This window comes from Sphaerodactylus townsendi, linkage group LG03, assembly GCF_021028975.2.
Source record: "Sphaerodactylus townsendi isolate TG3544 linkage group LG03, MPM_Stown_v2.3, whole genome shotgun sequence".
NCBI lineage: Eukaryota > Metazoa > Chordata > Lepidosauria > Squamata > Sphaerodactylidae > Sphaerodactylus > Sphaerodactylus townsendi.
The window spans coordinates 159,009,508-159,034,074 of NC_059427.1; the positions used below are offsets into that span (position 1 = coordinate 159,009,508).

The 24,567-nt window shown below is 46.3% G+C and overlaps 1 protein-coding gene across 1 annotated transcript in view; it reads right to left on the bottom strand.

The window, feature by feature from the left end:
- C3 (complement C3) overlaps window positions 1-24,567 on the bottom strand; it is a 107,195-nt gene that overhangs the window by 68,222 nt on the left and 14,406 nt on the right. The window contains 13 exon segments of the mRNA XM_048487522.1: window positions 2,790-2,990; window positions 4,478-4,555; window positions 5,991-6,120; window positions 6,402-6,563; window positions 7,263-7,457; window positions 10,313-10,525; window positions 10,761-10,770; window positions 11,891-12,071; window positions 16,627-16,716; window positions 18,989-19,124; window positions 19,223-19,325; window positions 20,708-20,798; window positions 23,244-23,326. Coding sequence (XP_048343479.1) covers window positions 2,790-2,990; window positions 4,478-4,555; window positions 5,991-6,120; window positions 6,402-6,563; window positions 7,263-7,457; window positions 10,313-10,525; window positions 10,761-10,770; window positions 11,891-12,071; window positions 16,627-16,716; window positions 18,989-19,124; window positions 19,223-19,325; window positions 20,708-20,798; window positions 23,244-23,326 — 1,673 coding nt within the window.

Consider the following 24,567-nt stretch of genomic DNA (forward strand, 5'->3'; position numbering starts at 1 on the left):
GAAACAGTCAGCCAGATGTTGGAACAGGTGCATACACAAAGCATTATGTGAAATGAAATTTGACCAAAGTGTGGCCGATGCCTGTATATATACCAGAGGTACTGGTGATGAATGTATCATTTTGATGATTTATGTTGATGATCTCTGTGTGGTTGCAAAAACAGACAACCAAATCAAACAACTTTACACTGAGTTGAGTAAACACTTTAAGCTGAAAGACTTGGGGTATCTAAAGCAATACCTGGGTATTCAAGTCAGTAAATCTGAAGAAGGGGATGTGTTTCTGACACAAAAACAAAAGATAGAGGGTGTCATACAAAAAGCTGGTCTGCAAGATGCCAAAGTGGCACAAACCCCAATGGTGGCTGATTTTTGTAAGCAAGATAACAGCAAAGCATTTGAAAGGCAAGACCTATATCGTTCCTTAATTGGCAGCCTGCTGCACATTGCTAACTAGGCCAACATTTCGCTACTGAACCAATTCTGAAGCATGCGGACCCGAACAATTTGTTCGTAGTCCACGTGGACGCCTCGGATGCAGCTATGGGCGCTACCCTCCTCCAGCTGGGAGAGGACGGAAGGCTCCACACATGTGCAGACCTCTCCAAGAAATTTAGTGGCTCAGAATTGAATTGGACAGTTGGAGATAAAGAAATGGGGGCCATAAAAAAGGCCCCGAAGGCTTGGTGTCATTGGTTAGTGGGGGGCAAAACACCCCTTTGAGGTCTGGACAGACCACAAAAATTTAGTGGCACTCAAAATGCTGAGCAAACTGAACACCAAGCAACTACGTTGGACAGACTTCTTTGCAAGGTTTAACTTCACCTTGCATTTTTTCCCAGGAAAACGTTACTGCCTAGCAGACGTCCTCTCTCACCTACCCAAGTGTGGGGGTGGGGGCGAGGAAAGGCCAATGCGCACCATCTTCACTCCAACCCGGTTGGGCTTAACGGTTTTAAGTCGCAGCAAAGCAAAACTGGGGGAGCAGGCCGCACCTAAAACGACCCTCCAAAAGTCATTGGAGGACAAGTTCTGGGCACACAGCTTGTCGGTCCCTGAAACAGGAAAATCAGGGGAGGATTTCCAAGAGAGGAGGGGGTTATGGTGGAAAGGGGGTAAATTGTACGTGCCTCCTGGCCTCCGAGCTAGGGTGTTGGGAGGTTGCCACAAAGTGAAATCTGCAGGGCACTTTGGGTTTGTGAAAACTTTGCACCTAGCGAACAGGCAATTCTGGTGGTGAATGGATTAACTATGGTGGCCTGGATTAACTATGCCCCTGGCTTCAACGAATGAGTGGACCACACCCATGTACGAGCTCCCAGACTGGTCAATGCATTCCATCGGGCTTACCCCGAGCGGCCCCGGTGGGGGGGAGGCCTTAGGAGAGGCAGAATGTCTCCGTCCAAGGCTCGGGGACGCACCTGGACAGGGGAAGCATTCCTTCATATATGTGTATTAGTTATATGTTAATGGACCTATGGTTCTTAATCACTGTGCTTAGTAACACAGTTAAGTAGGCGACCTCGCCAGGGGCCTCCGGGGAAGGGAGGAGGAAGGAGGCTTCAGGGGAAGACTGTCGCTCGGCCTTGAGCCACTCCAAGTTCCATATCAAAGCTCTTTCATACCTTGTTGTTCTACTAATCTGTGAGAAGATTGGGGGGGGGGGTGTTCGAGTGGGAAAAATACGAGAATAAATGTGTTTGCAGGAGCCAGGATCCCCAGATCTGGCTTCTTGCTTCTAGAGTCCTTGCTGACAACACAATAAAGGCTTCTGATTTCATATCCAGAGTCAAATTTATTGACCAAGACCTAACACTACCATCTCTCCACACATGACTGGTGATCAGAGGCGTAGCTAGGGGAAATGGAGCCTAGTGCAAAATCAGAGTTTTGCTCCCCCCCATGTCCGTTTGTGTTTTTTGTATTTTTAAGTGTTTTTTCCGTTTTTGGCCTGCAGAGGGTGTAGTTTTTAGACTAGCAGCATCAAAATTTCAGGGTATCTTTAGGGGACTATCCTGATGATACCACTTAAGTATAGTGAAGTTTGGTTCAGGGGGTCCAAAGTTATGGAACCTCAAAAGGTAGCCCCATCTACTATTAGCTCCCATTGGAAACAATGGGGATGGGGGTACCTTCTTGGGGGGTCCATAACTTTGAACCCCCTGAACCAAACTTCACCAAACTTGGCTGGTATCAGCAGGAGTGTCGCCAGACATTATCCTGAAAATTTGGTGCCACTATCCTAAAACCTGCACCTCCTGCCATCCGACAAAGTAAAAACACTACAAATATCAAAAATACATTTTTGCTGCCCCCCAGGCACGCACCTGGTGCGACACACACACCCCTTTCCCGTGGTAGCTACGCCACTGCTGGTGATTCCACAGAGCTAATAGGAAATAAATCTAATGGTTGCTTTTATTCTCAACACAGATTTCACCAGCCTGCAGGGTAGATGGTTTGCACTGAGGCTGGAAGTCTGAAATATACCCGCCAAATATTCCACCCGTGTCTAGGGTTGCCAACTTCCATGTGGGGCTTGGGGCTCTCCCAATATTACTGCTAAGGTTCAGACAAGAGAGAGCAGTTTCCCTGGAAAAAATGGCTGTGATTTGACATGATAACCCACTGAAGTCTCTCCATTCCATTCCATTCCACTCCACTCCCCTAACCCCTCCACTAACCCCAAACCCTGCCCTCCCTGGGATCCACCCCATATCTCCAGGAATATGCCAACTCAGCTGTGCCCTTGCTGTAGCTCCAAAAAGAAACAAAACTCCTCTACTTGCTTCTTGATAGGACCAGCTCTTCCTCCCGCGCACTCTCATCGCGGATGTTCCTGATGTACTGGCAACATTCAAGGAAGACAGATTTGCACTCGTTTCCCTCGAGGATGTACTCTGCCCGCTTCTCGCAGCTGTGGCCCATGGGGTTGTCCTGCATGCCGTCTTCACAGCACTTCCTCAGGGTCCGGTCCTGATACTGGCCCACTGAAACACACAAGCCTCAGTGAAACATGAGGAAAAGTCCCTCCTCTACACCCTTTTCTCCCTGCTGTTCAAAACAGGAGACAGTCAAGATTCAGAAGTACCCCAAAGAAATCGAGTTACCTTTTCTGGGTTATCAGTATCCAGAATTACACAAGCTTAAGGCTGACAATGAAGAAATTGTTAAAGACTGTTTATTCCTTGGCTCCACCATGGCTAGTAGCCACTGAAAGACCTGCCCTCCATGCATCAGTCTAATCCCATTTTAAGGACGTCTATGCTTGTAGCCGTCACTATTGTTGTTGTTGTTGTTGTTGATGATGATGATGATGATGATACAAAACAGTTATACGCAGCAAACAAGATCACTATCCTGTATTTTGTATTAAATCACACGTCGGACACTTCACACTTCACATTATTATTATTATTATTATTATTGTAGATTTCACAGCTGCCAGATCTTTTGCTGGTGGTGGCCCTCATTACAATTTGAGCCTCACCCAGAGGCCTAGGAAGTTGTAATGAATCGGCGTAGTATTCGTGCGGATCCCAGCAGGGCTGCCTTCTGAATTTGACAAGATGTTAATTTTGTCAATTCGAAGATGTTTCAAGTGCTGCCCTAGTGTTTTTGGGATGGCGCCCAGCGTGCCGATTACCACTGGGATGACCTCAGCTGGTTTGTGCCATAGACGCTGAAGCTCCTTTTTCAAATCACCCCTCTTTATTGCCACAGTAGCGCACTTTTCCAGGCCAAACTCCATTGAAACGTCTGTGCTGAATATTCGGACTGTGTTTACTAGTGACAGGATTTCTGTGTCTGATTTCCCATACAGCTTCAAATCATCCATGTACAACAAATGTGAGATTTTTTCTGAGTCTTTGGCCATTTGATAGCCCAACTTTGTTTTCTTTAAAATTACTGTTAGTGGGATCATGGCAATGATAAACATCATCATCATCATCATCATCATCATCATCATCATCATCATTATCATCATCATCATCATCTATAATTAATATTATTATAATATATATTATTAATATATGATGATGATGATGATGATGATGATAATTCGATTTCTTAACCGCTCTATCCCCGAAGGGCTCAGAGTGGTGTACATGTAAACAAAAGAATAAAACAATGAAACCCAGTGCACAAAGACAATCGAACAATCATTAAAAACCATGGAATCCATCAATTAAAATATCAGGGAGGGGACCAGCAGATGGTACATGGGCAAATACTCAGAGAAATAATCGAGAAGGGGCAAATACTCAGCCTCTGGCAGCAAATTCCACATTTTAATCACACGCATCAAGGAAATATTTCTGAATGTTCTGCCCATCAGCTTCACAGGGTGCACTCCGATGCAAGCCAGCAGGGATGCACGCATTCTTCCAGTCTGACAGCCCTTTCATGCCATCATGCATCACATCGGGACCTACTGGGGTAGTCTGCCGGGGTGGGGGGGCTTCTTCTCCCGTACCTTTGCTGGCTTTGGAGTCCAGAAGCTGCAGAGAGCGACGTCGACGTCGACATCTTGCGGGTTGCGGACACTTTGGATCTGGGGCAGAAGGGAGACAAGAACAGGAAATGATTGCAGCGGCTTGAAGTAAAGAAAATCTGCTAAATTCTGGCTCTTGGGCACAGGGATCCTGTTACTGTTTTCCTAGAAGCAAACCCTGCCAAGCTGAACAGGATTTGCTTCCATGGAGGAAAGAATCGGTTTGCACCCTGAGGTCCTGCTGACACATGACCTCCCCAGGCATGGAATGGTCCCTCCAAGGGCTGCTGTTTCAAAGGTCTCTTCATAGGTTCTATCTCCTCCTGCCATTTTCCAGTTGACAACTGGAAGCCCCAAAATTGCTGTTCTCCTTGGGAAAGAGAGAATTATACAGCCCAAACTACCTCTCAGGGTTGTTGTGAGATTACAGTGAGGCCGTGAGTTCTTTGGATGAGTTATTTTCTCCTTGGAGGACTCTACTTGGAAAGAGCAGCCATTGGGGTTTCATGGCCCCTGTGTCCATACAATACTATAGCTCAGGGGTTCCTAACCTTTCTGAGCCTGGGGGCACCCTTGACATTCTAAAGAATGATGGCTGCAGTTTGCTTTCAGTCACACAGTGAAGATCCTGGTGCTTTGAGAGCAGCTGCTGCCAAAGTGACATTGCTGAAAATCTGAACCGCTAATGGACGCTCCAACGGCCAATCAGAAGACTAGCTGGGCAAAAGCCCCACCTGGCCTCACCCACTTTTTAGAAACACTTGATGGGTACCAGGAAAAGTATCCACAGGGACTGTGGCGCCTGCTCTAACTGCAGGCATGGTTGCCTACAACCCAGAAGGGCATCTCAGCATCTTCCAACTGGGATTCTGGGAGACAGCTACGATGGTGTGGTGATAGCATTTGTGGGCAGAAAAATAGCTTAGGACCATCCTAGGGTGCTCATAGGGGGTTGCAGAATCTCAAAGGCACAAGCTTCAGGTACCAACTGCAAATGAGCATAATCATCAGCTGCGCGGACATGGACCTTCTCCGTTGTGGCCCTTGCCTTGTGGGACAGCCTGCCTGAGGAGGTCATGAAGGCTCCCACTGTCCTGACATTCCTCAAATTATGCAAAAGTGAATTATTCAAGAGAGTTTTTCTATGCAGGCAGTAGGGTAACCTTGTACTAAATGATTCACAAAACTACTTGGATAAATTATAGGGACAGTGGTCTTTACTGCTCCATCTAGCTGGCTGAATCTCAGATCCTACCATGCAATTTTTGCATCATTTAATGTGCTGTGTTAAAGCTTTTGCTTTGCTTCAGTTCTGTTTTTAGACTTCTGGTTGGTTCCACAATCCTAATCCTATGGCACTGTTTATTGAATATCCCATTCTGCCAATTGTACTGACACACTCCATAAAATCCGCCTTATGGCCAAGTGAGAAAGACTATGAATAAGGCAGGCAGGCAGGCAGGCAGGCAGGCAGGCAGGCAGGCAGGCAAAATACCTGATCTTTGGGGTGTGGAAATCTGATTGCTAGTCTCCAGGGCCAGTCCAGCATCTGCAAACACACCCACGTGGTTACTGCCGCTGCCAGCCGTGCATCCAATGTCGCTCTTCTCTACAGTATCCCATATCTGCCAGGCAAAAGAAACAAATGGAGGACCAGACAGAGCAGACCCAGCCCATGCCAAGGTTAGACACAATCAGCACTGGAGGTACCTGCCACAGTAAACCAGGGGTGTAGTGAGGGAAAACTGCATCCTGGGCGCTCGCCCTGCACCACTGCCACAACGCCACCAGCCCCCAATGCGCCCCGGAACACCCTGGCCACTCCCCGCCCTGGGGTGTGCCTGAGGAATCGTGCCCTCCCCCGCCCCGTAGGCGCTACACCTCTGCAGTAAACGCCCCGCCTCACCTTTGATTGGGTCAACTTGTATTTTTTGTTGAGGACGTAGACTCCTTTGTCGACAGCCACAAGGCCAACATAAGCATTCGCATCGCCTTCCAGTTTGATCTTCATTCTCGTTCCTGGGGTGTGAACTTCGTTATCTGCCTCGGTTGCCCCTGTCACGACCAGCTGTTGAGCAAAAGTGACAGTGAGGGTCAGGTCTGAGACAGAAAAAGCACCGAGTTGAAAGTCTTTCTGAGAAAGAAGCATGGCTCATGATCTTGGATCAAACTTTTTTTAAAAAATAGTTTATTTATGAATTTGCAATAAAACACACAAACAGACAGAACATACATAACATACAATATTAAGCAGATCATCAATTCGTTAAATAATAACCATTTTAAGTTTCTGGGTAAATATTATTGATCTGATCTTTAATATATATAACACTAGTCATATTTTATCTTAATGAAAATTCATGATGTAATAGACACAAAACATATAAGGTGACTTCCCTCCATCTTCAAAAATTGATTCAAAGAAAGTTATAATATGGCAAACATACAAAGTCTAGGCTCACTTTTATACATTTCAATCATGTTAATATGTAAATAGCATTATTAGGGAAGGTGGTTAAACGGCATTGGTTCCATATCTATCTATCGTCCGTCAGTTCGGCCTGCCTCATTCGTCTGTCTGGCTGTCACAGTCTCACCACACCGTCTCACCATTCGTCTGGCCGCCTGCCCGGCCTCAGTCTGGTCTCACCTCGTTTCACACTGTCTGGTCTGGCCCGTCCGTCTGTCTGTCCATCTCCCTCCCTCCCTCCCTCCCTCCCTCCCTCCCTCCCTGCCTGCCTGCCAGCCAGCCAGCAAATTCACTTGCCGTTCCCATGCAGGTATCTTTCACGTCCACCCAGACCGAGTCAGCCACCACTTCCTTGCTCCCTATTTGAAAATAAGCCACGATTCGGAAAGAGGGGATGAGATCCGGGGTGATGGGCAGAGACATCGTCACCAGATTCTGTCCATGTGCCTTGAGCTGCCTCCCAGTTTTGAAGATCTTTCCTTTGGTCATGATCTGGTGGAGAACAAGAGACAGAGGGGTGGCAAGACGAAAGAGGTGGCCACACAGGGGCCTGGAAAACACTGGTGTCACACCACTCATAGCTAGGAAAGCCAGTGGAGAATTCTTCTTCTTCTTATAAATGCCACGTGATGTGGCAGTAGGGCAGTTTTGTGGCCTCTCCACAGAGGGCCTCTAGCCCAAGTGTAACCGATGCCATTTTAGGATTTTTGTTTTGTTTGAATCTTAGAGCCCAGGGGATAAGAGTTCACTGAACATGTGCAGTTGGTAAGCTTGCTCACTTATTACCAACTGCAAGAGCTCCACCCCCCTCAGTTGATCTGGCCTGCAGTAGGAAGGCCTACAGTTCAATTGAGAGGATTACTTGCTTTTTTACAGGCCCAAACTGAGGAAAGACCTGCAGCAGCTACATCAGATGCAGAAGGCCAGAAGAGAGAAAGAGGCCCTGCTTGATTAATAGTTTGGACTTTCTTGCTATTTTTTCATTATTGGACACTGTTAGTGGTGGCAACTGTTCTGAGTGTTTTTTTTCCTTTAAAAAGCACTGAAGATTTTGTACAATTGAGTTGTGCTGTGTATATATATATACTCACCATATGTTCACTATTGTTTATCCTTAAATGATAGAAAGTCGTGTTAAGATTAAAGGTTTGTCAATTTGTTCAAGCAATTTCATATTGGTTTGTTAAGCCACAGGGTGCTGTCATATATTATTTCCTAGGTGTCCAATGGAACATAAGAACATAAGAACATAAGAACAAGCCAGCTGGATCAGACCAGAGTCCATCTAGTCCAGCTCTCTGCTACTCGCAGTGGCCCACCAGCTGCCTTTGGGAGCTCACAAGCAGGATGTGAAAGCAATGGACTTCTGCAGCTGTTGCTCCCGAGCACCTGGTCTGTTAAGGCATTTGCAATCTCAGATCAAGGAGGATCAAGCTTGGTAGCCATAAATCGACTTCTCCATAAATCTGTCCAAGCCCCTTTTAAAGCTATCCAGGTAAGTGGCCATCTCCACCTCCTGTGGCAGCATATTCCAAACACCAATCACATGTTGCGTGAAGAAGTGTTTCCTTTTATTAGTCCTAATTCTTCCCCCCAGCATTTTCAATGGATGCCCCCTGGTTCTAGTATTGTGAGAAAGAGAGAAACATTTCTCTCTGGCAACATTTTCTACCCTATGCATAATTTTGTAGACTTCAATCATATCCCCCCTCAGACGTCTCCTCTCCAAACTAAAGAGTCCCAAACACTGCAGCCTCTCCTCATAAGGAAGGTGCTCCAGTCCCTCAATCATCCTCGTTGCCCTTCTCTGCACTTTTTCTATCTCCTCGATATCCTTTTTGAGATGTGGCGGCCAGAACTGAACATAGTACTCCAAGTGCGGTCACACCACTGCTTTATATAAGGGCATGACAATCCTTGCAGTTTTATTATCAACTCCTTACCTAATGATCCCCAGCGTAGAGTTTGCCTTTTTCACAGCTGCCATGCACTGAGTTGACATTCCCATGGAACTATCAACTAAGACGCCCAAAGCCCTTTCCTGGTCTGTGACTGATAGCACTGACCCTTGGAGATTGATGTGGTCAAAGATAAGTAGGCTACATAAGCACTGAAAACCCGAGTGTGGGCCACAGAAGAAATTCCTCGTTCCTGCTTTTCCAGGAGGCCAAGGCACAGGTCCCTGGTTGGGTTGCCAGCTCCAGGTTGGGAAAGAGCTGGAGATTTGGGGGCGGAGTCTGGGGAGGCGGGGTTTGATGAGGGGAGGGTCTTCACGTGGGACATAACCCCACCGAGTCTAACTTCCAAAGTGGCTGTTTTCGCCAACTGATCTCTTTTGCCTGAAGATCAGCTGTAATCCCAGGAGATCTCCAGCCACCACCTGGAGGTTGGCAAAACTAGTCCCTGGAGATTTATCCAATTAATGAACTACCTTTTGATCAGCTGGACTCCAGAGGAATTACAAAATATTAGAATAATACAAGAAACGTGACTCTGATGAGCTGCCATTCACTCTCTCTGGCAGAATTTGGATGCAGGAAAAAGAACCACGACCGATATTGTTACGTAGCAATTGTTGCAATTTAATCTTAAATACATCTCTAAGGACAGGTACACCTGCTCCCTAACCCTACAGGGGGAATTGAAGCTGGGAAGGAAAGTTCAGTGGAAAACAGGCTGCAGGGAAAGGGTTCTGCACCCCTCCCTGCCTGGTCTTTCACTGGTGCAAACAGGCAGAAACAGAAAACATGGGGCTGCTGTGTTACATGTAGTTCGGCCCTTAGCCAATGCATTGCCATCTCCCTCCCTTCCTTAGGACGAGGCTTCAGCTAGGCCAGTGGTGGCGAACCTTTGGCACTCCAGATGTTATGGACTACAATTCCCATCAGCCCCTGCCAGCACTGAACACTGAACTACATGTGCATCTCAGCAGGTGCTAATGTCTGGGGTCTCTCTGGACTACTGAATCTCTCCAATCATTCTTACTTCCTCACTGTGCTTGCAACTATAGATAACAGTGGCATCTCTGGCCTTCTCTGTGAAGGGAGGGGTGGCCAGATGGCTCTCTTATCTTTCCCTCAGGACCAGGGTGGCCAGTTTTTGAGTGCTCCAGATACCATGGTTACCTTCGTCAGCCCTGGTTTGCTTCACGGGCCAATTGGCCATGCTGGCAGGGGCTGATGGGAATCTGCAGTCCATGAACATCTGGAGTGCCAAAGGTATTCCATACCACGGAGCTAGGGCCGTATTTCCATACACAGAGGTGGGTGGCCTTGCCAGCCCTACCAGCAAAGTATCAATTCAAAAGGATAAGGGGACCTTGCCCTTGGATTCCCCCCTGCACTTACTATGTAGGTGAAATAATGGATCTGGTCCATGAGGTTTGGATTGCTGGTCTTCACGTTGAAATTGATGGGCAAATTATCTCCTGCCCGGAGCTCTCTTGCTGTGACTGCCAAATGGAGGTAGTTTCCAGACTGTCCTTGGGTTTGGTAGGCGTTGGCCGATATGGTATTTCTGGCTTGTGCGTTGTCCTGCAGTTTGTTGTGTCTGGTTTTGACCTAAACGAGAGAGAATCACGAGCAGCCAGATTGCAAAGAACTGGCTTTGTAGATCAGGAATCCTGTGGTGCTTCAGATACCAGGAATACACCCCATCAGTTTGCTAGCATGGCCAATTGGCCATGCTGGTAGGGCTGATGGGAATTGTAGTTCCTGAACATCTGAGAGTCGCGAGGTTCTACCCCTGGTAGATGGTGGCCATTACCAACCACAACTCCACCGCAGAGAAACTCACCCGACTTGAGCTGTTGTGCAAGCTCTGGTGTGTTCAGGATCAGCTTTAGCAGTTCTGGCCATTCTGGTGGACTGCCTCTGGGCTGCTTATGGCGCCTCTGATGCCACGGGATGTTTCATGCTGGGGAGCCATCCTGGTTGGTGACAAAGACCCAGAGAAACCAGAAGAGTACCGCTGAAGCTGCGGCACAAGATAGAAACTCCCTCTGCTGAGCCCCGGCCAGCTTGTCTCGCTGTTCGCTGAAATATCATCACCTCATATAAATATATATATATAAACCTTTATTAGGCATAGAATCCATATAACAGCCAACACTGTCCAAACAAGTATCCCATACATGAGAACCATCACAGGTAATCATTTCAAAGTTTCTATAAGGAGCCTAGCTACAAAGTTAAAATCTTGGAGGTGGAATTGTTAAGTAGAAGTTCGCACTCTTCCCTACAGCAGAGAGTATTCATTAAAGATTACAGGACAAAGAGCAAAAAAGTCTGGTCCTTAGATCCCTCAGATTTGGGGTAGCTCGAGCAATATATGTTCCATGGTTTGAATCGCTGTGATACAATGAGGACATTTCCGCTCTTGCATCACCATATAACTTCACTGCTGCTTACGGCTCTCGCTCTCGTTTTAAAATAGCTTTAACTGATCCTGTGGGCTCAACCAGATGATACACAGATTCACAGTGTTAGTCCACCCATTGCAAACTGCAGGCTGAAGCTACCTCGCCATTTGCCTCTGTGGCTGTGCATAGGGAAGAGGTTTAACCCTTCAACAGGGCTGGATCTCCGGGGGGGGGGGGGCAGGGGAAGCTGCTGCCAAAGGTGTGCCAAACTCTTCTTCAAGTGGCTCCCAGCAAGGCTTGCCTGGATGGCAGAGGAGGGCCGCTCCGAAGCCCACAGAGCAGTGACTTTGGCCCGTGCTCTCACCTCTGAGCCCCAGCTTGTGCTGGCAGCCACCCTCCCACTGTTCCTTAGCTTTATTTGGTTCTGGCATGTGGGATGTCACTCTGCAGGAAGGCGTTCGCACAAAGGGAAGCTAGGCAAGTGCTTCAGCCGCTTCCTTGGCAGCACCACATGCGGGGCCCACCAGAGCAAAAAATGGCGGCCCCTGGTCATTTTCCCACTTACCATCTGCTCGCGAAGCTAATGCAATTAAAGCAGCGTGGGTCCCCCGCACTTCCCACTACAGGGCGTATGCGATAACCCGCAAGAGTCACCATCTCGCTGCCGCCTAGCTCCCTCGTCCATTCCTGGCCTCTCAAAACAGCCAGCGCCTTTTGATTACCCTGCGCTCTGGTCATGGGGAAGCCTGGGAGCACGCCAGAAATGATGCACGCTGAGAGTCGCGCGCAGCAAAGGGTGGTCATGGTAAGTGGGGAAAAGACCACTCTTTTGTGTGGTGAACAAGGATCCCTTGTTGGCTGACTCCTGGCGCCAAGGAGGGAGGCAGGGCATGGCAAGGACCAGGACACTGGCCCAGACAGCCCTTCCTTTGGGCAGAGGGGCCCTGCCCCGGGTGGGGAAGAGACAAGCCCTGCTTTCAACCTGCACCAATTCCATCGCGGGTAGGAAGGCAGGTCATTGGGAGGCCGTGACTTTCACCGACCAGGCTTCACTTTTGTAGATACTCTTCTGCCTGTCTTACCAGCATAAGTCATTCTTAAAAGATTCAGACTAAACAGGAACCATGTTACACATAATGTGGTGCCTTGGACATGCTCCTAAGGACTGCAGTGGAGTGAATCCTTTGGCACTCCAGATGTTATGGGACTGTTAATTCTAATAGGCCACCAATTGGCCATGCTGGCAGGGGCTGATGGGAATTGTAGTCCATAACATTTGGAGTGCCAAAGGTTTGCCACCACTGCCCTAAGATAAGGAAATTCTGGAAGGGAATACACAATAAGGTAATTCAGATACTGAATATTTCAATTGATTTTACTCCAGAATTATACTATCTTCCAGGGATAGTGGGACTAAAAAAAGATCCCTAAGATGAATGTGGAACTCTTTTGCTACATGACCACTGCAGCCAAAATCAAAATTGCTAAAAACTGGAAAAGCATACAATCATTTGTTACAAAAGCAAACAAGTGAGGACTGGCTGATGACATTGTCAGAAGATATGCAGTTAGACAAGCTCTCAGTCATTGTAAAGGACCTACAATGGAGTAAATTTCAGAACACTTGGAAAGCATATTTATTGTTTTTGGAAAAGAAATGTATAAATTCAATAGTAAGCAAATTTGTGCTAATGGAAAATTAATATATATATGAAAATTAAATATAAACAGATATATTTGAGGTTATATTAGAAATATTATTAGAGGAGTATTACCTATGTTAAGACTGTTACTTGTTTAATATATGTTTGTTTTTTAATTCTCCAGATTCAGCTAACTCGATGGGGAAGTTCGATACTTGAATACTATATTATTTGGAAAGGGAAACTTTAGAAAGAATTAATTTTATTAAACATTATTAAACCAAATAGAATAATATAGAAATGTTAGTGAATTGGTTAAATGGTATATGAAATGTTTATTTCACTGACATTGGTGGATTGTTTCTTACTGTGTAATATACAATAAATCATTTAATTTCTAAATTTAAAAAAGAAGAAGAAAAGATTCAGACTAAACCAAAGGCTGGTATAGGTTCTTCAGGGTTGCCAACAGGTCTATGGAAGGGTGTCCTTAATGTGCGCAAACGGGCAGCCAAATCTCCTCATGGCACATAGATAAACAACATCTCCTGGTAAATAACATCCTATTAAGTAGCTAATAAAGGGACAGGGCATTGTCTCACTCCACATAGTCAGCCTGGTTCTAAATCACATCGTTTTGTGACCGCTTTGTTTCTTAAAACTGTTATCCCATATAACAATACAACACTAGTATCCTTGCTGTGTGGTTTTCAGTAGCTGCATTTCTGATGGGGTGTGTCACAAAATTGGACCAGATAGAGGTTCAAGAAAAAAGAGTATTCCTATTCTAGATACCGCAAGTTAAGCAAAATTAATGTTTTATCATTTTGGTAACGTTACCCTGCCATTTTAGCTTTTAGCATCTAAACCAAAGAAGGGCAAAGTAAAGTTCTGAATTCAAGGAGGACACGGTCAAGTCCCCATGACGACCCCCCCCCCGTCCCCTTCACCTCATCCTGTTGGTTAATATTAAGTCATCCATTCTCATTAGGGGAGTCACCTACTCCACTGTTCGTCTCTCTTTTAAAACTATTGTTGAAAATATATGTGAAATAATACACATGGAATATGTAGACACATATAAAGGAAAATATGTATACAATATAGGGGAGCATAATTTTGCAATTTTGTCCCTCCCCCCTCCCAAAAATGTGGATCTATCTCTTCCCTTCATCTTCACTTCAGTTTTGCTCTTTGGCTTTTTCTGCACAAGAAAATGTTTTCAGAATGTGGGGGGGGGGGAAGCATTTTGGGGTGGAATCCTGCACAGTTCTTTCCTGAAAGTGTTTTGAAAATGTTTCATTTGTGGTCAAAACAGATTTTTTTAATTAAAAAAAAAACACTAAACTAGGTGTCTTTTTTCCTGAGATGTTTTGAGAACATTTCCAGCTCACTGTGCAGAAAGCAGGAAACATTTTGTTTCTCCCACCCTACTTTTCAACTTCCCCTTTCATTTTCTGCACAGCTTGCATCTGCCTTTTTCTGATGCTTTAGGGATCCTGTGTGCCACCTACCACTTGCAGAGAGTTTCCTATGGATGTTTCCTCAGTGGGCATTGTGGCCACCTGCTATTTCAATGTTTAAAGTACATGAATAAACTGAGCTTTACCACGTAATTACAAGAATGTGTCATTTTCCCCTTTTCTTTGTTTTCAAAGATGTGTCTTTGAAGTTAAGGGCGGTCACGATGCCAGCTGAGGAAACATCTGTGGGAAACACCCAGCAAATGGTGGAGGCACCGAAAATCCCTGAAGTGGCAGAAAATGTCGGAAAAAGGAACTGGGTTCATTAGAAATGCTTTATTTTTTGGCAATATGCAGACAAAAAAAGTGAAAACTGTTCTTTTTATAACGCCAGCAAGGGGTTTTATTTGTGCTGTGCAGAAAAAGCCTTTGAAATGGGCTCCCCCATTCAATTAGCTTTTCAAGGAAAAAATGTTTCTGTTTCCGTTAAAGAGTACACAACCTAAGTACACATTTCTTTCCCTATCTCGGCCCTGAGGCAGCAATTGGGAGGCATTCATTGTATGGGCAGACCAAAGATGTGTGTTCTTGATTTCCCTTAGCATCACAGAGAAATTAGAATCACAGGAATCAGAGGCGTTCACTCTCCCATTATTGGGCCAAAGTGGGCAGTTGCCTTGGGCGCATGCCCTCCTTGTGTGGGGAAGCTTGGGTCTGCTTTGTGGGATTTTTTTTTGTATTTTCTCAGTGTTTTTTTCCATTTCTGGCCTGCAGGGGAGCAGTTTATAGCAGACCTTCTGCTTGCAGCACCAAAATTCTCAGGGATTCTTCAGGAAGACTCCTCCTGATGATATCACTCTACGAGTTTGGTGAGGGTTTTAGGTTCAGGAGGGTCCAAAGTTGCTATATGGACTCCCAAAGGGAGTGCTCCCCATCCTCCATTGTTTCCAATGGGGGAGCTAATAGGAGATGAGGGCTACACCTTTGAGGGTGGGTCCATAATTTGGGACCCCTGAGACCAAACTCTCACCAAAGCCTGGGTGGCTGGTCATCAGTAAGGTCTCACCAAGATATCTGTGAGATTTTGGTGCTTGCTATGTGCTAATAATTGCACCCCTGACAGCAGGCACCCCTAAATTTCCCTCTAGATTCTCCTTTTAAATCCACCCCCCTTCCTTAAGCAATGTTTGTTTTCTTTAATTTATTCTCTCTCAATGCCCTAATAAAGGGTTATTATTATTATTATTAATGATCCATCCCCTTCAGCATAGATTTTAAAGGGAGAAGTCTAGCAGGGTCCCCTAGTTTAAAACATTTGAAAGGTGACAAGCTGTTTTCCAGGGTCGAGGAGAGATTCCACCCAAAATAGCATCACTTTCAATGTCGCTTAGGTCAACTAGGGGACCCCAGATTTCTCAACACAAGATTAAGGTACTCTAAAAGGGAGAATCTGGGCTCCCTAGTTTAAAACACCATTGAAAAATAATGTTGTTTGGGGGGTGGATCTCCAGCATCACTTGTTTAAACTAGGAGTCCAGATTCTCCTTTTTAAAATCCCACCTTAAAGGAGGAGAATCTGGGGTCCCCAGTTGAAAATAACATTGAAAGTTGATGCTGTTTTCCCCCAATAATAATTGGGGGATTGGATGTACAACACCATAAAATGTTTTCATAGCAGCGTGAATACAAAACATTTCAAAAAGCATTTTGAAAATGTTTTCAAAAAAATATTTCTGCTGTGTTCCAGATTTGTGAGTTGGGGCATGATCTATAATGTGATGGTGACTTTGAAACAACCTGGTGGAAAAAAATCATTGTTTGGTTACCGTTGGGGAGAGGGTTGGGTCACCTGGGGTGTGGGCAGCTCAAACTTGTGGGTTTTGCCCAGGGCTCCAGTTTTGCCCTAGATAATGCCCCTGCACAGAAGAATCATAGAGGTTGCAAGAGACCCCCCCAAGGAGCCATCGCTGTCCAACCGGCCGGCAGTGCAGGGAACACATAATCAAACACTACACTGACAGATGGGCTACTGGCACTCCCTTTAAAAAACCTCCAACATGGGAGGACTCCACCACACCACATCACACCACATTTCATCTGTTTCAACGCCAAGACTGGGCCACAAGAAGAAACAAGACTTTAATCAATATTACTGTACCGTCAGCTCGTAGGGCATCCCTGGTTTGGGGAAGTACTTGGGGTTTTTTGTGAAGTGAATTTCCATAGGGAGATGTCATACGCTGAAATCTTAATGCCACTTTGTTCGGCCACCACCATATCATTGCCTGCAAAAGCAAGAAAAAGATGCAGATAAGAAAGTGAAACCCCAGTTCTTGGGGAGGAGAGTGTACAATTTTAAAACCAGTTTCATTTGCCCCAATTCATGGACCGCCAGTAGACATAGTTTTCAGATCTCTATCTTCAGATAACCTTTTCACATCTGTCCATCTGCTGAGACATCCTTGTACATTGGCCCCTGGTTGGCCACAGTATGAGGCAGGATGCTGGACTAGTTGGACCATCACTGGTCTTACCCAGCAGGGCTCTTCTGTTCTTATCACAGAAAGGCCTCAGTTTCTATGCCCTGTTGCTGGACCTCCAGAGAAACTGGGTGGCCACTGTGTGAGGCAGGATGCTGGACTAGATGGACCCTCACTGGTCTGATCCAGCAGGGTTCTTCTGATGTTCTTATCACGGAAAGGCCTTGGCCTCTATGCCCTGTTGCTGGCCCTCCAGAGGAACTGGTTGGCCACTGTGTGAGGCAGGATGCTGGACTAGATGGACCCTCATTGGTCTGATCCAGCAGGGTTCTTCTGATGTTCTTATCACGGAAAGGCCTTGGCCTCTATGCCCTGTTGCTGGCCCTCCAGAGGAACTGGTTGGCCACTGTGTGGCAGAGCAGGGATGCTGGGACTAGAATAGAACCCTCATTGGTTACCTGATCCAGCAGGGTTCTTCTGATGTTTCTTAATACTATCTGGAAAGCGCCTTGGCCTCTATGCCCTGTTGCTGGCCCTCCAGAGGAACTGGTTGGCCACTGTGTGAGGCAGGATGCTGGACTAGATGGACCCTCACTGGTCTGATCCAGCAGGGTTCTTCTCTGATGTTCCTTATCCACCCCGGAAAGGCCTTTGGCCTCTATATGCCCCTGTTTGGCTGGAGACTTCCAGAGGGAACTGGTTGAAAGCCACTGTGTGTGAGGCAAGATGTTGGACTAGATGGAGTCCTACTGGTCCTGACCCCAGCAGGGGCTCTTCTGATGTTCGCCTTGCTTATCACGGGGAGAAGGCTCCTAGCACTCTATGCCCTATTGTTGGCCCTCAAGGGAAACTGGATGACCACTGTGTGAAGAGACAGGATGCTGGACTTAAGGATGGACTTCTGATCTGATCCAGCAGATTCTGAGGAATCACTTCATTCCTATGAGCTCTGCATGTGAGGAGAATAGGAGGCAGGAAACAGGGGAAGCACAGAACAGGGAAATGGTATTTTATATTAAGCACGAGGTCAACGCTCCTTTGCACACATCTCTGTGCTTTGAAACAACCATAAGCCATGCTTGAAGCAGGAGTTCCACGCTTAAGGTTTTCTGAGGAAAAAATCATGTAGGCCTTAATCAAGCTTTCTAGAAAAAGATTCTGAGTAAAGAAAAATACAAGCTTTAAAGTCCATTGCACAGAGAATCATGTGCAAAAGTGTCCTTTGTTAAGAGAAAGCATTCCAATGTTCCTGCATTCCCAGAAAAAGATACTTTTATAGCTTGTGTGACAGAGACAAAGCTCATGAAAAATAATATCTTCAACTAAAGCATATCTAAAAGCAATAGACCCAGAAATTAGAAAATAGAAATAAAGCGTTTTAAACATTTCCCAGCTAAAACATACATATATATGTAACTTAAGTAAGACTCTTTTTTTTGAGCACTATTTTAATATTAAAAATTCACACTTGCTTTAAAAATATATATGTGCAAAGACACTTTGCTTTCTAAAACAGCCCTATATTGTTTCTTCCCACAATCCAAAGAAAAAGATACTTTCACTCCTCAGCAACTAGCTAAAAAAGTGTGTGTGTAAAGAAGAGAACTTGGTCCCAGCAGAATTAAAAGCAAAGTGTGAGTCAAGCCATGTGAGAAACCATATTCTTAAGAATGCTATTTAACAGTGTATCGCCATGATTAACAATGATGAGAATATTGAAACGTCATGAACTGATAGGATTTAGCTTTGCAACATTTATGGTGCATCAGCTGTTTTTATCCTATAAGAACTGTGACATTTGTATAATCAGCGCGACTCCTCTGATTCTAAACAGACCATCTGTGGGTTTGGAATAAAAATTATTTAATTATTCCTTGTTGGCTCAAGCTTATTAGCCAACTCTTATTACACACGTTACCCCGTTGGTAACAATACAAATACAATAAATAAGCCGATGAGGCCTGGACCCAGGAGGACTTTGTGTTTCTTGCAGGGGGATACTTCTAAATACTGGATACTTCTCTTTCCACAAATGACCCACCCGCCATTTCACCAGAACCTAAAGCCTTTTTTTCACCTGATTCTGTCATCACAGTCACAGAAATGTAGAGGAAATGCCCAAGAAGATCCCTCAACTCCCCAGGTTTGGCAAATTGTTTCTGTAGCTTCTGTTTTGAGAGCACGGCATCTCTTTCCCCTTCGCCATTGATAATCTGAAACAAAAGAAAAGAAGTAACACCGTTTGCCAGCCCCAGAGGGAACCAGCAACATGCATTCACACATAGGGGTATCTGAGCCTGGTCTAACCTACCGGAATTCTGTCCAGCGAGTCTGGGATGGAGAGCTTCTTACCATCTACAATCACTCCAAAGAGGACCAAGGCCATGCCTTCCACTTTCTTCCCATAGAGGAACCTATGGAATGAAGACACGGAATGGCAAAGATGGATCACGCCGCAGCAGCAGCCGTATTTCTACTCACATATAAAGCTGGTGTGTTTGGGTGCCATCAAGTGGCAGCCAACATCTGTTGGCCCCAGAAAGGGGCTTTCAAGGCAAGTAAGTGGCTGGTGGCCGGGGGTGGGTGGGTGGGGGCAGGGCTGGCAGCCCTCGCTTCTATGACCATTCAGATAGCCACAGCTGCTTTCTACATTGCATTTCTGCAGTAGAGAAAGAGGAATTATTCTGAACACTCCTTGTGAAAATGTCTCCTGCGTGATGGCACTGCAACTTTTATGCCTGAGGCCGTCCCTTCGGAGACTTGGACATGTGAAGCTGTCGACTGGCTTGGACATGTTGAACTGAGTAGTTGACAGAGATGCTGATTGGAAAAATCTGTCTTGGGTGGTCCCGTAGGTTTAAAACAACAGCCATGCCGTGTCAAGATTGTTGGAATTTCCAGCCTTGCTTGAATGCGGCAGCAGCAAGAGCAGCAGGGAATTCTGGGAAGCTGCACGAACATTCTAAAGGTGACAGTTAAATCCACTGGTCGTGTTCTGTTCCCTCATCACACACTAGGAGACTGCCTGACTGACTAATATAAGTGAAAGATGTGCTCTGTATACTACTTAGTAAACCAAATAATATATAGAAAGTGCTCTGACTATGACTATGAGATATTGTAACTGTAACAAACCATGTGCCGTGCATGTAACTATTATTGGTGGTACTTTGTTAATGTATATTTCAGTAGGAGTGACTTATAGGGATTCATAATTCCCACTGTACCTCTGCCAATTGGCTACATGCTATAGGCTGATGGGAATTGTAGTCCATAACATCTGGAGTGCCAAAGGTTCGCCACCACTGGACTATATACTGTATGTTTTCTCTCTCAGCTTAAGTAAAGTTCTGCTCATGTTTTCATGAACTGCTGAGGTAAAACGGCTGGCCTTTTAAGAGATAAGCCGTTCTAATTTGATGTGCCGCACAATCCACCTTTCTGTTGACAGGATTATATATACTAAATATACCTATTGCCCTTCAAAGATAACGTCATAAGGAAGTCATTTTCATGAGAGCACTTCAGGGCAACGAAACTGTCTCAAACCCAGGCATTTCATATAGACCTGGTGCCACAGCATGAGAAATGGATGCGTGACTCTCTTCGCCCTGATTTTAAAGGGCTGCAGGTGCTTTCGTCCTGTGGATGATCGGTCATGATGCCTGGGCTTCATTCCCAAGTAAAGACGGAGCAGATGTGCACAGATATTTGATTATAAAACAATCTGATGTCACACAGAGGATAGCCAGTATCAGATGAAACCTTCTTCACCTTCTGAGTAGCACACACCCACCTTGCAGTGATAGACACTCTGAAATCATCGTCTCTATCAATATTATAAAACATCTCATGGGGGAGCACCATGACCTCAAAGCTTGGAAGCACTGCAAGGAAAACAGAGAAAGAGAAGATGGCAAACGTTTGTGAAAGGAAAAACGAGGCTCACTGAACCTTCAACCAACCTCTGGGGTTCCCAGTCTTTTTGAGCCTGTACGTTTGGAGCTCTGGGAAAGCAAAGTGGCTGCCACAGAAAGTGGCTGCCACACAAAATGGCTGCCACAGAAAGTGGAAGAAACCACAAAATGGCGATTGCTGTTCACTTCAGTCACAGAGGGGAGACTGTTGTGTCGTGATGGCAGCTTCTGCCAAAGGAACCTTTCTTACTAATCTGTACAGCCAATCAAATCTCCAATGGCCAGTCAGAAGCCCTGCTGTTGGGGGAAAGCCCCACTTGTCCCCACCTACTTTCTAAAAACACGTGGTGGACTTCCGAGAAGGTGTTAGCGGGCTCCTTGGCGCCCACAGGAGACACCCTGGGGACCCCAGCTCTAGTGCCATGCCAGGGATGCCAAGAACATGGCCAAAACTTCAATCCACATTCACAGTTCCCCCGCTGAAAATACCCAGTTTTTGTCAAGTCAAAGGTCTCTTTTGATAACCTCAAAGATTTGCTTGCAATCAAAGTGAACTGTGTTGTGAGCAGCAAAGCTCTGTCCCCTCCCAGCTCCGGCCCCTAGTAAACACCATTGAAAATGATGCTGTCTGGGGGTGGATTCCAGCATCACTTGTTTAAACTAGGGAGCCCAGATTCTCCTTTATTTATCCATGTTTCAGATATCCAGCACTCCCATCAGTCAGCATGGCCAATTGGCCATGCTGGTAGGGGCTGATGGGAATTGTAGTTCCTGAACATCTGGAGAGCCGCAGGTTCCCTACCCCTGTTTTAAATCCACCTTAAAGGGAGAATCTGGGGTCCCCAGTTGAAATAACATTGAAAGTGATGCTGTTTCCCCCAACTGGGGGGACTGGATACAACACCATAAAATGTTTTCATAGCAGTAATAACACATTTTGAAAGCATTTTGAAAATGTTTTCCAAAAATTATTTCTGCTGTGTGGCATGGCCCATTGCTGTGTTCAGATTTGTGAGTTGGGGCATGTTCTATAATGTGATGGTGACTTTGAAATGACCTGGTGGAAAAAAATCATTGTTTGGTCACGGTGGGGTGGCCGCCCATTGTGGGGGGGGGGGCATCAAACTCAGATTTTGCCCAGGGCTCCCGTTTGCCTAGGTATGCCTCTAGCGCAATCGCATCCTACTTTCCTGCCTCCGCCCATCCCTGGCTCGGCCACTGCTTCCGCTTCCAGTGATTAAAAGAGAATGAGTAATGTTTAACATTTTGAGATGAGGTTTAGCACGTTGGAGGGTGCGTGCCTTGTGACAGAGCCATCGGGTGTCTGTCAGTGCTGCTGAACTGTCCTGGTGTGTCATTTTGTGCACAAGGATCACAGTGCATCATGGGAACTGCAGACCCCCTGCATCCATGGAAAAAACATAGCATCATAGAGTGGGAAGAGACCCCAAGGGCCATCATGTCCAACCCCCCGCAATGCAGGAACACACAATCAAAGCACTCCTGACAGATGGCCATCCAGCCTCTCTTTGAAAGCCTCCAAAAAAGGAGTCTGTATCATCTCCAAAGCAGCATATTCAGTGGTGGGATCCAAAAATTTCAGTAACAGGTTCCCATGGTGGTGGGATTCAAACTGTATGTGAGCCAATGGCTGGGCAGGGCACGGCAGGGCGCAAGGACATTCTGGGGTGGGTGCATTCCTGGTGGCTGTGGCAAGGGGACGTGAGCCGGGCCAAGTGCTTGGTCCCAAGGGAACGGTCAGCATGGTAAGGCCAGGCTGCCATGCACGCCGGTGCACCTCCTGCTAAACTGCTTCAAGTTCTGCGCGCTACTGCTGAGAGGAGGGGCGTAACTAAGGCAAAAATCACGTGGCAAAATCACCAATTAGTAACCCCCTCTCGGCACACACAAATAATTATTAAACTACTCTCGGGAACCCGTGAGAACCTGCTGGATCCCACCTCTGAGCATATTCCCTGTCCAACAGCCCTGACAGCCAGGAATGTCTTCCTAATGAAATTGATGCATATTTGTTTTGTTGTACTGGTCGTTGACTGTAAATAAATGATTGATATGTCTTCCTAATGTTTAGGTGGAATCTCTTTTCACGCACTTGGAATCCATTACTTTTTGTTAAAGTCAAAAATTATTCTTTGGTACTTGAGACAGATGGGGATGGGGAATGCAATTTTGAAGGTTTTTGAATGTTCAAAAATCACACACAAACACACACGAAGTGTTCAAGAGCACTGATCACAGTTTGCTTGCACATGCGTGTGCAGACCAGAGGTGACCAAGCATCTATTGACAGCGCACGCCACTTGCCACGTGAAAGGCTCAGAGAAGATTCGCCAAGGGACTGATGTCTTTTGAGACAAGGCAGCCAAGAAGCTCAGCCGGAATAGCCATCCTTACCATATTCCTTGACTTCAAATTGTGTGGTGAAAGTTTCCTGCGGGGAGTCTGCATACTTGGCCACAACTTTCCATGTCCCAAAACTAGAGGAGAAACAGTTCAGGAAAAAATGTAAGTGCTTCTGAGGACAAAAAAAAATTAGCGCTTCTGTTTGGCTCTGTAACAATAAGCATTGGCCCCAGATTTCTTTCCATCTGGAATGGTATGACTATGCGTATTCAGGCGGGAATGTTCTATGTAAGTTTTGGTGTTCAGAACACGGAAAACAGATTTAACCTTAGAATGGGACTGAATATGCCCAGGACATGTAAGACCTATTTGTGACGGGGTTTAACCTGCCTCTTCAAACACTTGTGAGTGTCGCCAGGTGGCTTCAGGCATGACCATTATTAAAATATGATGCCTTGTCTTTTATACAGACCACGGCAGTTCCGTTTTTAAAGCCACAGTTTCAGCAACGTTCACATCAATTTAGACACTAAAAATAGAAAAGAGAGAGGATGAGAAACGCCACAGCATTCAAAATCAGAAGGCCGACAAACAGTGGCGTACTGGGCGTAAATGTCACCCGGGGGCATGACCACCTCCCTGCACCCTCCCCTGGCTCCCCACACCCCCCCTTATGGGAGCCAGCAGGGGCTCGGGGTGGCTCAGATGGGCCTGGGGAAGAAGAAGGCTGAAGAAGAAGAAGATAGATAGATAGAAGGAGAAGATAGAAGAAGATAGAAGGAGAAGAAGAAGAAGCAGAAGAAGAAGAAGAAGAAGAAGAAGAAGAAGAAGAAGAAGAAGAAGAAGAAGAAGAAGAAGAAGAGGAGGAGGAGGAGGGGGGGGAGGGGGGGGGGGGGAGGGAGGAGGAGGAGGAGGAGGAGGAGGAGGAGGAGTTTGGATTTATATCCCCCCTTTCTCTCCTGCAGGAGACTCAGTGGGCTTCACGACCTCCTTGCCCTTCCCCCCCCCTCACAACAAACACCCTGTGCGGTAGTAGTGGGCTGAGGAGAGCTCCAAGAAGCTGTGACTAGCCCAAGGTCACCAGCTGGCGTGTGTGGGAGTGTACAGGCTAACCTGAATTCCCCAGATCAGCCTCCACAGCTCAGGCGGCAGAGCTGGGAATCAAACCCGGTTCCTCCAGATTAGATACACGAGCTCTTAACCTCCTACGCCACTGCTGCTCCCGGGGGGGGGGGGCAGGAGCTGGCCTGCAAAAAGGCCGGGAGGGTAGGGCACTGCGGCAGGCGCCGTGGCTGCCCGCCACCAAGCACCGCCCCCCAGGAGGCGGGTGTGACTTGGCAATGAACAGCTCAGGCATATGCCATTTTGTCACGTA